A 14,604-nucleotide genomic window follows, 5' to 3' on the forward strand; every position below is an offset into this window, starting at 1 on the left:
AACAAGATGTGTTCACATGTGAAGGGTGTTAGAACCTGCATGATTACTCTAGATACATGCATAGTTTTAGATCTTTATAATGTCTTTTATATTTCATCATATAGTAAAAACTTAATTTCAATTTCGAAGTTAGATAAATTTGGATATTGTTTTGAGTTTAAAAATTTCAAGTTATCTATATATAGAAAATCAATTGAAATTGGTTCTGCATCAGTTTATGATGGTTTATATAGATTGAATGTGAAGATCCAAACTTAGGAGTCTCTGACTTCTGAATACGCATTGGTTGGAAATAAACGTAGCTTGATAAATGATAAATCTTACATGCTTTGCCATTGAAGGTTGGGTTATATCTCTGAAAAGAGAATAAAGAGACTTGTAAATGAAGGGATTTTGAAATCTTTAGATTTTACCGACAATGACCCATGTGTTGATTGCATAAAGGCTAAGCATACAAACACATATAAAGAGGGTGTCAAACACAGCAGTGAGATATTGAAGATAGTCTATACGGATGTATGTGGACCATTTTCCCCTTGTTAGACAAGCGAAAAATATTTTGTCATCTTTATTGATGATTATTCTTGGTATATGTATCTCTACTTGATCTTTGAAAAATCAGATATTTTTCAGATGTTTAAGAAATTTAAGAAAGAAGTAGAGAAACAAACCGATAAGGTTATTAAGATAGTCAGGTTTGATAGAGGTGGCGAATATTATGGTAGATTTACTAAGATGAGGCAAAGGAAAAGACCATTAGCACGATTTCTCAAAGAGGAAGGCATTGTGCATCAATATACCATGCCTGGTAATGCCTATCAGAATGGTGTAGCTGAAAGGAGAAATCGTACGCTTAAAAAAATGGTCAAAGCTATGTTAAATTATTCAACACTTCCCATAAAGTTGTGGGGTGAAGCCTTAAGGACTGTTGTGCATATTTTGAATAAGGTTCCTACGAAATCTATGCCTAAAACTCTTTATGAGTTGTGGATATATAGGAAACCATCATTGTCTTATATGCACATATGGAGATGTCCTGCAGAGGCTAAGTTGTATAACCCCCACATTAAAGCCTTTGATTTAAGAACAACCAGTAGATATTTAATTGGTTATCCAAAAAGATCAAAAGGGTACATGTTTTATTGCCCATCTCACTCACCACAGATTGTTGAAATGGATAAGGCAAAATTCCTAGAAGATGGTTCAGTAGGATTGAGTGCACTTCAAAGCCTTGGTTTTGAGGAAGTACAAGATCCAGTTTCATCACCTGTTAAGGAAAACATCGAAAGATACCACATTATTATTCTTAATGATGATGTGGTTGATCATTCGGTTGTTAATGCATAAATCCAAAGTAAACCTATTATGGACAATGCAGAAGAGCACAAACAGGATGATCAGGTTCAATTTGAACCTGAAGAACGACCTGTTTGGAGATCCACAAGGATTAGGAGATCTGCCATACATCTTGATTATGTGGTGTACCTTCAGGAGCCTGGTGATTTCATAGATATGGATGATGACCCGTTGACTTTTATGGAAGCTGTTGAAAGCAAACAATCTTTGCACTGGATAGAAGCCATGAAAAAAGAGTTAGACTCTATGGCTAAAAATCAAGTGTGGAATCTTGTCACGTTACCTAAAGGAGTAAAACCCGTAAGGTATAAATAGGTCTTTAAGACAAAGAAGGACTCCAAAGGTAACATAGAGAGACATAAAGCAAGATTGGTTGCTAAAGGGTTCACCCAGATGGAAGGCATTGACTATAATGAGACATTTTCTCCAGTCTCAACTAAGGAGTCAATGATGATAATTTTGGCCCTCGTAGCTTATTATGACTTAGAGCTACATCAGATGGATGTGAAAACAACGTTCCTCAATGGGGATCTGAATGAAGAGGTATACATGGAACAAGCTCTTGGTTTCTCTGAAGATGGTCGTTTGGTTTGCAAGCTTAACAAATCAATATATAGACTTAAACAAGCCTCCCGACAGTGGTATATTAAATTTTTCCAAGTCATTGTGACTTTCGGGTTTACAGAAAACATTATTGATCAATGTATATACCTTAAGGAAAGTGAGAGTAAGTTCATCATATTGATTTTGTATGTGGATGACATTTTACTTGCAACCAACGATATAAAGTTGCTTTCAGAGACAAAACAATTTCTTACATCACATTTTGATATGAAAGATATGGGTGAGTTTGCTTATGTTCTTGGCATTGAGATTTGTCGAGATAGAGCAAAAGGTTTTTTAGGCATCTCCCAAAGATCCTATATAGATAAGGTGTTAAAGCGATATGGGATGGATAATTGTTCTCCTAGTTCTACACCCATATCAAAATGTGACAAGCTGAGCTTAAAGGATTGTCCATAGAACGATATTGACAAAGCACAGATGAATGTTTATCCATATGCATCAGTTGTTGGCAGCTTGTAGTATGCGCAGACATGTTCTTGACCAAATATTTATTTTGCAGTAGGGGTACTTGGTAGATTTCAGTCTAACCCAGGTTTACCCCATTGGAAGGCTGCCAAGAAAGTCTTGCGGTACTTGCAAAGGACAAAAGACTATATGTTGACGTATCATAAAGTTGATCACCTCGAGGTCATTGGCTACTCAGATGCGAATTTAGAAGGATGCCTTGATAGTAGAAAGTCTACTACTGGGTACGTCTTCTTACTTGTTGGGGGCGCAATATCTTGGGGGAGTGGAAAGCAGACGACCACTGTTGCTTACACCATGGAGGCAAAATTCATAGCATTGTATGAGACTACTTCGCAGGCTATATGGTTAAATAACTTCATATCACAGTTAAAGGTGGTCGATTCCATTAGGAAGCCACTGAAGGTCTACTGTGATAATAAAGTTGCAGTGTCCTTTTCAAACAACAACAAAAGTATTACATCATGTAAGCATATGAAATTGAAGTATTTTGTTGTTAAAGAAAGGATGAGAAATCATTTAGTGCATATTGTTAATATTGGTACCAAAGAGATGATCGTTGATCCTCTTACTAAAGGGCTAGCACCAGGATTATATTCCGAACATGTAATGAGGATGAGATTGTTAAACTCTTTTTGACATATGCATATAAATAAAGTGATCACTTTCAGTTCTTGATTTTCATTATGGTTATTGTTGATCTTATAAGGATTGGAGATTCAACTCAGAGTCTATAGAATAGATTATAAAGGCCAATCTATTCATCAAGTTATTCCCATAAGGTTTTCTGGTTAAAAGATTTATCGTCGGATCAAGTGGGAGAATATTGGATTAACCACCACGATTGACGTGGTGGTTATCCACGATGTGGATACATCCCCACATCAGGGATGATCCATACGATTAGGGAAAACAGTTACGCAAACCATTCTCACCCTATGCTTTATAAATACAAGGTATCATGGGCGACCCTGAGACGAGGAATACATGTCTACTCACCGGCTGCCTAAGGAAGCCTGCGCTTGTGGTGGCTGCAGCCCGACTGAGCAGAGAACCTCCAGCGACCTCCATTTTCGGTAACCACAACATCCAAATGGCCGGATCAGGTATGTGTCCCCTGTATTTTTGTTCTGTGTTTTTTGTCTTTACGCAGGGCCACCGCCATTCAAGACAGGCGATGCGTTTGCCGAATCAACGACCCAACATTGGTCCCAAGTTAACTGGTGAATAAACCAGAGTTACCAAAAGTGCTATAGGGAATGGGGAAGCGCATTTTCCTGAAGCGCGTTTAGGAAGTGCAAAAAAAAATGAAAAGGGTGCTTCCCAATTTAGGGGAAGCTTGCTTCCTTTTTTTTTCATTTTTTTGTATTTTTATTTTTATTTTTTTCGCTTCCCCCTCACTTTCGGTTCGCTTTCGAGACGATTTGTGGTTCGCTTCTAAGTTGTCTTACGCTTCTTAAAATTTTGAAAGCGTTTGGCTTCCCGCCACTAGCAACTTTAGAATATGGGACCCCAAGACTAACAATTCCAGTTCAAAGAGTAAAGGAGGAACATATGTGTGAATTTGAAATATCACACAGAGGGTTCCCCTTGTAGACCAAGGCAGTGACTGAATTGCAATGTAGAAGAACAAATATGGATTTGTCTAGCTGGAAGGGTGCAATCCAGTCTAGGCCAAAGTTGGGGGATGACTTCATGAATGAGCAAGTGGACATGCCAGGATCCATGATGGTGAGAGTGGATTTGTAAGTAGTCTATGGACCTGATTGGGTAGTTGCCAGTGTGGGTGGTGAAGGTGAGTTGCTGGTTCATGCAGGACACAGAGGAATCGAAATTAAGGCCTCCACAGCCTGGGCCAGTGCCTAGAGGGTACTTGACCTCAAGGTTGCCACACTTGTTGCTACAAGTCCCTGCTAGTGATGTGCCTGTGGTGCAAAAGAGAAGCAAGATGAAAAGGATGGCTGTTGGTGTTGATGTTGGACTGGAAACCATGAGAGAGAGAGAGAGAGAGAGAGAGAGAGAGAGAGAGAATTCTGTGAAAGGTTTGGCAAAGAATACAAAGGTGGGGTGTTTGTTCTTCAAACCAAAAGGGGGGGGGGCGAATTATGTGGTAGTTAGGCAAAAGAAAAGAATGGGTGTTTTTTCTTCAAACCAATTGCCTAGGAAATAGTGATGTCAAAGCACAATTTTTTGTGTGTTTCCAAATCACCACCGTCCATGGCCTTCATCGCTGCCATTCATTGTACAAACAGTGGGGCCCACCAAAAGTGTTGATGTCATCCTTACACAAAGATCATGACTATGAACGATGGTGATTTCAAAATACAAAAAAATTATGTTTTTCATATTGCCTGATCTGACCATATTTGACTAAAGAATTAGGTTTGGTGGAGAGAGAGAGAGAGAGAGAGAGAGAGAGAGAGAGAGAGAGAGAGATGGGGTCCCATAAGAGCAAAATTGCAATAATTTGAACAATGAAGTTGATAAAGAGAACAAGGTGCTGGGCCCCTGATGGAGAAAAGACCAAGCCACTGCTTTGTATTTTATGGTGTAAGTGCACTGCATTCAGCAATAACGGGATGGCGTTGGGGATGGAGATGGGACTCTGATGTGACTTGTGAGTGTGGACAGTGGAAGGTGCAATTGATCTTTTGTTTTGCATTTCTTACTTTTTGTAAGAAGCTATAAGTGGTCTAACCAAGGCTACTGAGTCTTGGCTTGAGCAAGTCGACTCAAGTTACCATAAACTCACTTCACTCGAACAACTCAGACGAAGGTTGAGGGTTTGATAGCATCACAGTATTGTAGTCTCTGTTGAGAAATTACCTCAGTGTGTATGGCAACTGAGCTTGAAAAAGATATGTTCAGAGGCACACACGTTCTATCTTTAAAGTGATATTTGGCCTGTGCAATCGGTATACATGCAACTCTGCTCCCATAATACAACCAAATTTGTGACTATGGTTATTACATATTATTATAACTATATATACATATATATTCATTGATGTAATACGGAATGCCCATCAAGGGCATTTTAGTTATTTTACATGTAATAATTCCTGTCCCCTGGTGACAGATTGATCTTTTTCTATTTTTTATTTTCTTTATTTTGTTTTTTGTCCTTTTTATATTGTATGAGGGCAATATGGTTTAAGACCATAGAGTCGGGATTGCTCCCAACTGACTCTTTGAGAGCTCCCCAAAGGCCCATCTCTTAAGTATTTTATACTCAATAACAATTATATTTTTTACTTGTGTTTTATTTAGGCTCTTTGTAGCGCTTGTATGCACTTGTGTGTTTTTGCATTACCTTTGGCATTTGTATTGTCCTTTTGAGAACTTGTATCTGTGTGTGCAAATTGTTTTTGTTTTTGGCTTACTTACCTGAAGAACCCATCAAATGAGGCCTTTATGCAGGCCATTTAACCACATGATTATCCTTACCAGCAACGTTGAGACAATGGAAACTCCCTGTCCGAAACACAGCAAAACAAAGAGAGGCCCAGAGAGAGAGGAGGGGCAAGAGGGCCACAAATAGGAACCCATAGTCATCATTGCAGGAACGAACACATTACTCAAAAAAGAGGAATCAACACCAAATTTGAAAATTCCAAGTGAACAAACATGAGCTTTCTCTCATTTTTTAAAATGTTACGAAGCATTCAATTTTTGAGCTCCACTGCCCCCCTCATCCCTCCTTAATAAGTAGTAAGATTAACAGCGATTTTCTTCCAATGTGTCATGTACGAGGAGTAAACTTCCTACAACTGTCCAAGCAGTTTCTTTTTGAAGTGAAACAGGCTAAACAAGGTTTGGAGTATCAAACTAGAAATCCTGGTCTTTAGCAAGCTTCTTGTACTTATGCTTCATCAGTGTCTTCCTCTATAGGTCTCCCTGATGTAGGCCATAGTTGCATTGCCACTTGATATACTCCTGTGTGCAATGTATAGTAATTCATACCAAACCCATTTATGTCATTTTTGTTTAAAATAGTAAAGAAATATCATTTGCATCTGACTTCACAATAATGCAATGAATTATTGTCATGAAAAAATAATGATTAGTAATAAATGGTTTATTGCTCTTCAAAAATTATGATTGCAAACTTGAAAAGCTTGTTGCTTAATAATGTTAATGAAATACGAGTTCCGAAGTTCACAAGCATGAATATGCCTGTGTACTCATTATTTATATAAAAATTGATGTAATAACTCTTATATTATTTTTAGCATGAAACTAAAGATTAGATCACAATAAAAATATTTGAGGTTGTTAAGGTATAAACTATTCATTTGAATGTTGTGCACAGTGAAATTAATTTACTACAGTTTAAATAAAGAACATATTTTCAGATGTGATTTTAATAACCCATTGATCAGTTTAGATACTTGTAGAAAATTCTTTACAAATCACACCAATAGTTATTACAAACTTGTATCAAAATCTTGGAAACAACAAGAAATGTGCATTTCAAGTAAACCCACAAATGAAGTTTTTAATCTCCATATACCAATAACAGCGACCTCATCTTTGGCAACCATGATCTAGACTTTGTTCTCCAGGAGATGAAATGTTGTCATATTGCATTTGTGAAGTGCCTCAAGTTATATATTGAGATGTTTGTGTTAAAAAATGAGAATCTCATTGCTAATTAGAAAGAGTGTTCCAAGCCATGTAAGTTATAGCAGTGACTTCACTGAATGCTAGATCTCAAGATCTGGTAGGAAAGAAAATGGGGAGTTCTATTCTTGACTTTGTATACCCTAGTTTGATGTACACTGCCATAATACAACTCTTAGATACAATTCATTAATAAAGCAGCTTATTCTTGACTTTGTATACCCTAGTTTGATGTACACTGCCATAATACAACTCTTAGATACAATTCATTAATAAAGCAGCTTTTGGCATCTTCATTTACAGATCCAAGCTACAAAAGGCAGCTACCTCTTTGATCTATGTTTTCTTCCATCTTCATTCCCGTTGTTCATCATCAACTGTAGCTGACAAATATCTAGGCCCATTGTCTTTATGCACTTATAACCGCATTGTCATGATCTCTGTAGCAGGGTAGGGATTGGTTCTTTGTCATCTCCATCCGTCTTGCTCAAGCAAGCAGGCCGCGCTGCCCCATAGTAGAAGAATGCCATTATCTTTGATAATTCATCTGCACTTGAGATCACTACACAACAAAGATGACATCATATGCAACTCGGGTGTAGAGCTCCAAGCTTTACAATCTACTCAATGTAGATATGGTCATGTTGGCTCAGGGTTGTCCATGCACTTGTGAAGTACATGCTTGTGTGTGTGTGCACGCACACACACACACACATGCATGTGTGTATTAGAGTTACTGAAGGGAATAGATTTAGAAAAAACACAATGGATATAGGCAGACTTTACCTTTTTGACGATAGAATATTTTGCCAGCTTTAGTGAAGAGAAGTTCAGGGAAGGTAGAGACCTTCAAAGCTGAGACGAGGTCTTCCTCTACAACAGCATCTATGACAACACACTGTAGAATGACCAGGATGTCAGGCGAGGAATACAGATAGCTGAATTCTGGAACCACAAATATGATTTCTATTTTCCATAAATTAGCATGAATAATTAACAGTTTCACAGGTATTAATACACTTTTTTTTTAAACTAGGATACCAGGACATGGATTATTTGGCACTGCAGATGCTGGAAACAAGACTCTTTAGTGCTGTTCGGCAGAGAATATCCAATCATTGCAAATGATGTTCATGATTATGATTGTGAGTTGAATAAGATAGTTGTAATGGTTATAGTCGCAAAATTCTAACCAAGGGATCTCGGGTTTGAATCACGTTGGGCCAACCTCTATCATGACTCAGAGAGAGAGAGAGAGAGAGAGAGAGAGAGAGAGAGAGAGAGAGAGAGAGAGAGAGTTGAATAAGACAGTTGTACTGGTTATAGTCGCAAAATCTTGATCAAGGGATCTCGGGTTCAAATCACATTGGCCCAACCTCGAGCTTGACTTTGAGAGAGAGAGAGAGAGAGGTGGCCTGCTTCCTTCAGGTTGTAAACAATAGCGCTTTGGTCTAGTAGGAAGCTTGAATAGGCTTGTGAATTCTGAGATTAGGATTATTCAGAGGAAGGGATAGTAATAAGTAGCATAAAGAAATATAAATGGTTGAGAATTCAGACTTAGTAAAAATAAAGGGAAAATTAGATTAGCAATATTGATCTCATAAAGATGGATTGATGTGATGCCAAAGATAATGAAGGTTAACTATGTAGATTATGTTTTACGCACACTTAGTAACATCTTCTTCTTGATGAAATCAGGATGACTATGGCTTCAAAGAGAGAGAAAAGGAACAAAAAGAGGACTACTACATGAGAACTGCAGTCATATAACTTGGATGAGCCCATCAACCAGGCCATCACTCTTAACAACGGATCAGCCAAATGCAGGACGAGATCTGCATTGAATAGAATAATCCAGAACAGGACTCCTGATCTTGAAAAACAAATTATCTTACCAAGGTATATCCACACCATGTTCACATAATGTCATTTCAAAGAAAAACAAAGAACACTATGTCATTTAATTATTAACCAAAATATTAAGTACAACTGAAATTCCGCTACCTGACAGCCCCGGCACGCATGTGTGTGTGTGTGCATGTCCCCCAGATCATCAGTATATACAAAGGGGAATAAACGCGAGTACTTGCACACTTTAATTTTGCCATGAGAAAATGAGAAAATACACACAAGCACGCCAATCTAAACTTAATATAAGAGAATCAAGTAATAGTCACCTATACCACTGATATCTTGAAAATATCATGAAATTATCGGCATTTCAAGGTAACCGAAATTATCGGCAAAAATTTGCCAGAATACATGATATTGCGATAGTATCATGATATTTTTGGAATATTTTTGAAAACTTTCTTATTTTCATATATTTTAAGCCTACCTTTCCTTTTTGTTTTTTATATTTTGAAAACTTTCTTATCTTCTTATCTTTCTTATTATTCTTTATATTTTTTCCAATTTTTAAAACTTCCAAGATTTTTTCGAGAAAAACCACTTTTTGAAAAAAAAAACCTTTGAGAAAACCCCTTAGCAACAATTGCTCAGAATGATACTGGCGACTATGGTCAAGTCAATAATGTGGATAGAGAAGCTAATTAACCGCATGTGATTTTTTACATTACATAAAGCTGGTCTACGAAGTTGAGTTGAGAACATTCATGAATACCATGAAGAATAGAAAGTAGAGACTACAGAGTAAGCAGCTAAAGATATAGCTAGATCTGAAATAATGACTTCATACACAAGGCAATAAGAAAACAAACATAAAAATATCTAGCAACTTACTCTTGGTGAAGGTAATCTTGAATCCCAGAAAATTTGCACTGCTTTCTCCAATTCGCTTCTTGCCCTTTCATTTTCCTTTGGCCTGCACATTAAGTGACTGCAAAACAGTCTAAAACTGTCCAATACATTCCACTTATACAAACAAGAATAGCATATTGGAACAAAAAAATCCCAAAAGCTACACGCAGAAAAAAAAAAAAAAACGCCCGTCACTACACAAAGAAAAAGGTGCAGGGCTCACGCTCTACAAGCCCTTCTTTTCATAATATGACCACTTAATAAAAATTTCCCTATGATTCAAAATTCCATGTGATAATAAAATTGAACAGAAGATGGTGAACTAATATAATTCAAGCACTGGACATAAGAATGACTCAGGCATCCATATAAACAAAGAAAAAAAATTGAATACATTAATTTTAATCTGAGAATGAATAAGCACAATAGACTCAATTATAGAGTTTTGTCAAATTCTTAACTTCAAAATTTTCTGTTTAACTTGGTTCCTACAGACTAAGATTAACCCACTTTCTTCAATCTTAGGGCATTTGCTGAAAATAAACAGTTCACAGATGTGCACACGCATGTGAGTTTGGTTCAACTAGCTTGGAATCATCAAACTACCCCGAAGGCAGTGGCATCTTCAAAAACGTGTTACCTTTTAAGGTAAAAAAAATCACTTCTTTTCATCAATTAAACTTAACAAACGACCTTTTGCTACACTTTTTCCTTTTTATCTCAAAAAGCATGGATATGATCTACCCTTAAAAACAACATAAATTTCAGAACTGTACCACCTTGAGGATAGTTTGGCAACTTATTTTGTTTGAATACTCCTGAAGTAAATAATGAAAGGTTTATATTTCACCAAAACTTTACAATGAAAAAAAGTCTTGCTTGTCAATCACAACAATTTGATCCAAAGCATGTTGTCTAGTAAATATACAATGATAAATGTACTCATGAAATCAGATTAAGCAAAAAAAATTCTTGCAGCTATTATTTTTGAAATGGTCCATACCAAGTCCATAGTTCCATACTCAAAATAGGGAGGGCAACCATTCCTTTATGTATATATATATATATATATATATATAAAGAGGACATTTGACAGAAAAAAAAAAGCACCAACCTTTTGTATCGATTGTGCACAAGAATGATCAGAGAACTAATGTCCTTGAAGACTGTTTCCTCCCATTCTTTGCTACTGATATCTTTTACTGGTCGGATATAATTATCATCCTGCCATTCAATTTCCTTTTCACTGTCATAATCTTCATTGTCTTTCCTAACATTCTTGATAGTTATCTTATTGAAAAACTGGGATAAGTTGAATCCCCAACCATCAGCATCTTCTGGCCAATTTGGATCTTCCTCATCAACAACAAGAGGGTACTCACTTAGAAGTTTTTCCATCTTCTTTTTCCTTTCTTCAGGATCAAGTTCATCATCTATATGAGGATTGGCATCAAGAATTTGATGTATTTTTCTCCTCATCTCCTTCCTCTCTTCTTCATCCATAAATGGTCTATCATCAACATCATCATTGTCATCACTACTATCTTCTTCGCTATCATCACTTTGCCTCCTTTCGTTGTTGCAGACTTCCTCTTGCACAGGCCCTTGGTGTTCAGCAACATCTACTTTAGAAGCTTGTAACACAAAACTATCCTTTGCCAAATGCTGCAACATCAAACACTTTCTTAACAGATAGTACAAGAACAAGAAGTAAACAAATCATATACAGGTCCCTGCCTTTAAGCTAATTGTTGTTGCTTCAAGAGTTTTTGGTTCATTGAACAATCTGGCTGACAACACCATGACCAATCTAGCCAACATATTGTGCATAATCTAACTTTCACTTATAATTTAGAGTTTTGCCTGGTTTGCAAACAAAGGAAAATTTTAAGATGAAAATAGAGTGGAGAAACTGGAGCTATAGAGGATAAAAACAATAAACTCCAAGATATACCTTCTTAAAAGTATTGTCACTGTAATTGTTTAGGAACATTCAATGGTTTTCCACATCATAAAATTCTGGTTTTCTTAGAGCCTGGCCAACAATGATGAAAGTTTTCCTGCAAACAGAGTGTAATTCATGCAGTTTGTACCATTGAAGAGATATATCTTTACCCAGCAAGAAATAAGGCAAATGCCTGAAAAGGAATTACTTCTTGACAATTATGCTACTACTTGAGATCTAAGCTTAACTGACATTTCATGACACATTTTGCACTATTTTTGGCCTCCAACTACTTTGTCGTGCCAAGAAGACCCAAAGGGCTATGATCAACTTATGTGTCTGCCGCAATAACTATCTGGGAGTCTGAGTTCCAAAAGTAACTGGACAGTTCCCTGAAGTAAGATATATTGAGACTAGATAGAAAGTTTTCCGAAGAGACATCAAGACTAAATTACGATATTGCGCACACAAAAGTGTCAAACTTTTGGAGAAACATTAAGGCTCTGTTTGGGAACCTTCCATTGAGATAGAAACACCATTTCCATGTGTTGTCAAAATATGCTTTTGCAAAAATGTGGTGCTCAGGATGGAGTTGCCAAAAATATCCTCTTTTTAATGGTGTCGAAATGTGGTGTTGCTGCTGCCAACTCCATTCTGAATGCAATATTTTGGCAACACAACTGCTCCCAGCAGAGAGCATGAGAGTACTGGAGAAATTGTAACACACCTCTAATTAAAGGTTCCCAAACAGAGCCTTAATGTGGCACCCATGATCTCACAGCTTAGATATCTTAAAGTAACAATGTTAGACAAGGGAAGTCTAAGGGTTAGACAAAGAAATCACAATGAGGATGTGCATGGGAATAGACTATAGAAATGATGGAAATGATGATCCACAGAAAAGAGATTTGAATGCTGGCATAACTATTATTTGGTCCCACTATGAAAATAATGTTAGTTCCCATAGAGTATGTACTATCAATTCCATGAAGTTTGCTGAGACATTGCATCGGGTTCTTCACTAACCATAATAGAAGGCTCAAATCCAGGAATATTTGGTGTCAACATGTTGCATCTGGAACATGATAGAAAGGTATGAGGTTCACAAAAATCTTCTCTGTCCGTGTTTTTTCCCGCTTACTTCAGAATAGTTGTAGAGAAAGTCTGATTTCGTGGGATGTGATATAATCACCAGTAAGTACATAGAACAGAAAGCTCTAAATTTTCTAGTAATCATACTTGGCAAAAAATAGATTCAATTTCCATAGTACTCTCTCTGTGAATGAAGAACAAATGATCACTTGCAACCTCTAACATATTTGGCATCAGTTTGTTTGCTTTATGTGCTTCCCAAACTACTTTCTGATCCCATTTCCCTCCTCATAGCATTGACCAAGTGACTATCATTATCAAATAGCTTGGACTTGGCCTCATACTGAAGCATGTTAGTCGAAACCCATGTGTAAAAAGCAATTGCCCATGGAACCCATGTCAGCTGAAACCCGTATATGCACGCAAAGTCCAAAACTCCCAAACAAGGCCCAAGCCACTCGTTCTATTCAGACCAGAAGTTCACCCAGATTTCATTGTTGGGCTCGGTTCAGAAAAATGAAACCGAGAGAGAGAGAGAGAGAGAGAGAGAGAGAGAGAGAGAGAGAGAGAGAGGCGTAACTACCTTTAGATTGAGCTTCCTTATTTCTGGTGGGCAAGAAGCAGGAGATGTAAGACTTGAGGCCTTATTAACCCAGGGAGGAAGCCTCTGAAGTTTAGTCTCTGGTTTGGGTAAAAGAGAGACGATGGAGGAGGAGGAGGGGAAGGTTGGAGCCTTATGTTGGGCTGGTGACCCTTGAATCCACAACGGGTTTTGGAGGGCCATGCCCGCTTATACCCACATGCACAGAGAGAGAGAGAGAGAGAGAGAGAGACCCCGTCTGCGAAGCTCGTTCGAAGCTCCCGTTAAGACTTTCATTAATCCGCTAAAGGGACTGTTTTTATATTTTTTCGACCAAAAAAGGGACAGTTTCTATATAAACAGGAAAATGTTGCGGGTTTAATTCTGTTTGAATTTTTCGAAACAAAAAAGGGTATTTTAACATATACTTTCATTTTTTTAATGCTTCTCTAAAATACAAAAGCAAGTTTTTATTGCTACATGTTTTTGATAGGCAAGAATTTTTGCTACATTATGAAAGAAACCACATTTTTTTGTTCTTTTGGTTTTAAAAGTTTTATTGAGAATCAGTAATTTTAAAATTTAAAATAAGTTTTGTTCATAGTCACCAGAAGCTTCTTGCTACCTGGAAAACTCGTTTCCTATGAAGTTCACTTTGGAAGCGGGAAGCTCCTTGCTCTCGAAAGAAGGAGAAACTTTTAAAAGCCCTCCTTCAGAAATATGAGAAACTCAATTCTTTTTAGTGGGATCCTGCTTTCTCTTTGTTTCTCAAATTGATTCTCTTTTCTTTCTTAAAGTTTCTCATTTCCTTCTTGTCACTTTCCACTTACTTCTCCCTTGCTATGTTTTCAATATTAAAAAATTATGTATTTTGTCATAATAAGCTTGCTTGTTGGTTTTATATTGTGTTCATGTGATTTGTTATTTGCTTCATATTACTTTCTATATGTTTTTTTTTTTCATTTTTTCATGCACTTGCATAATGGTTTCATAACAGTATCACGTTTCCTGCTTCATATACTTTTTAATACTTTTCATTGTTTTGCTTCATGCATCACTTCTCGTGTCCATTCAGTTGCTTGGTAACTATGGGGGCAGCTCTCTTTTGTATGATAAGGAGGAAAACGGGGAAAGAATGAAGGCTCAAGAATAATAC

The 14,604-nt window shown here is 37.0% G+C and overlaps 1 protein-coding gene across 4 annotated transcripts; it reads right to left on the reverse strand.

Annotated features, from left to right (window-relative positions):
• Positions 1-7,080: 7,080 nt before the first annotated feature.
• Positions 7,081-13,720, reverse strand: LOC149842617 (thioredoxin-like fold domain-containing protein MRL7L, chloroplastic). Of its 4 annotated transcripts, XM_090001520.1 has the most exons (6): positions 12,803-13,139; positions 11,786-11,891; positions 10,946-11,496; positions 9,814-9,910; positions 7,858-7,969; positions 7,081-7,633 (listed from the first exon to the last, which is right to left on the reverse strand). In XM_090001520.1, exons 2-6 carry the CDS (start codon positions 11,822-11,824, stop codon positions 7,503-7,505), a joined length of 930 nt encoding a protein of 309 aa, XP_089857646.1. In that variant the 5' UTR covers positions 11,825-11,891; positions 12,803-13,139; the 3' UTR covers positions 7,081-7,502. The 4 variants fall into 4 exon arrangements, with proteins under 4 accessions (XP_089857646.1, XP_089857645.1, XP_089857644.1 ...); XM_090001519.1 differs by lacking the exons at positions 11,786-11,891; positions 12,803-13,139 and adding an exon at positions 13,452-13,720 and having other exon boundaries at positions 7,081-7,618; XM_090001518.1 differs by lacking the exons at positions 11,786-11,891; positions 12,803-13,139 and adding an exon at positions 13,452-13,720 and having other exon boundaries at positions 7,082-7,633; positions 9,814-9,895.
• Between the last annotated feature and the right edge of the window lie 884 nt (positions 13,721-14,604).

Source organism: Nuphar pumila, chromosome 3 (genome assembly GCF_984573655.1).
Source record: "Nuphar pumila chromosome 3, dmNupPumi1.hap1.1, whole genome shotgun sequence".
NCBI classification, from domain to species: Eukaryota; Viridiplantae; Streptophyta; class Magnoliopsida; order Nymphaeales; family Nymphaeaceae; genus Nuphar; species Nuphar pumila.

Coding starts and splice junctions, on each gene's coding strand:
- LOC149842617 (XM_090001516.1), bottom strand. CDS start 13,652: ATGGCCCTCCAAAACCCGTTGTGGATTCAAGGGTCACCAGCCCAACAT. Junction 9,911..10,945: donor GTGCACAATCGATACAAAAG/GTTGGTGCTTTT, acceptor ACTGTTTTGCAG/TCACTTAATGTGCAGGCCAA. Junction 7,970..9,813: donor CAAGATTACCTTCACCAAGA/GTAAGTTGCTAG, acceptor GTCATTCTACAG/TGTGTTGTCATAGATGCTGT.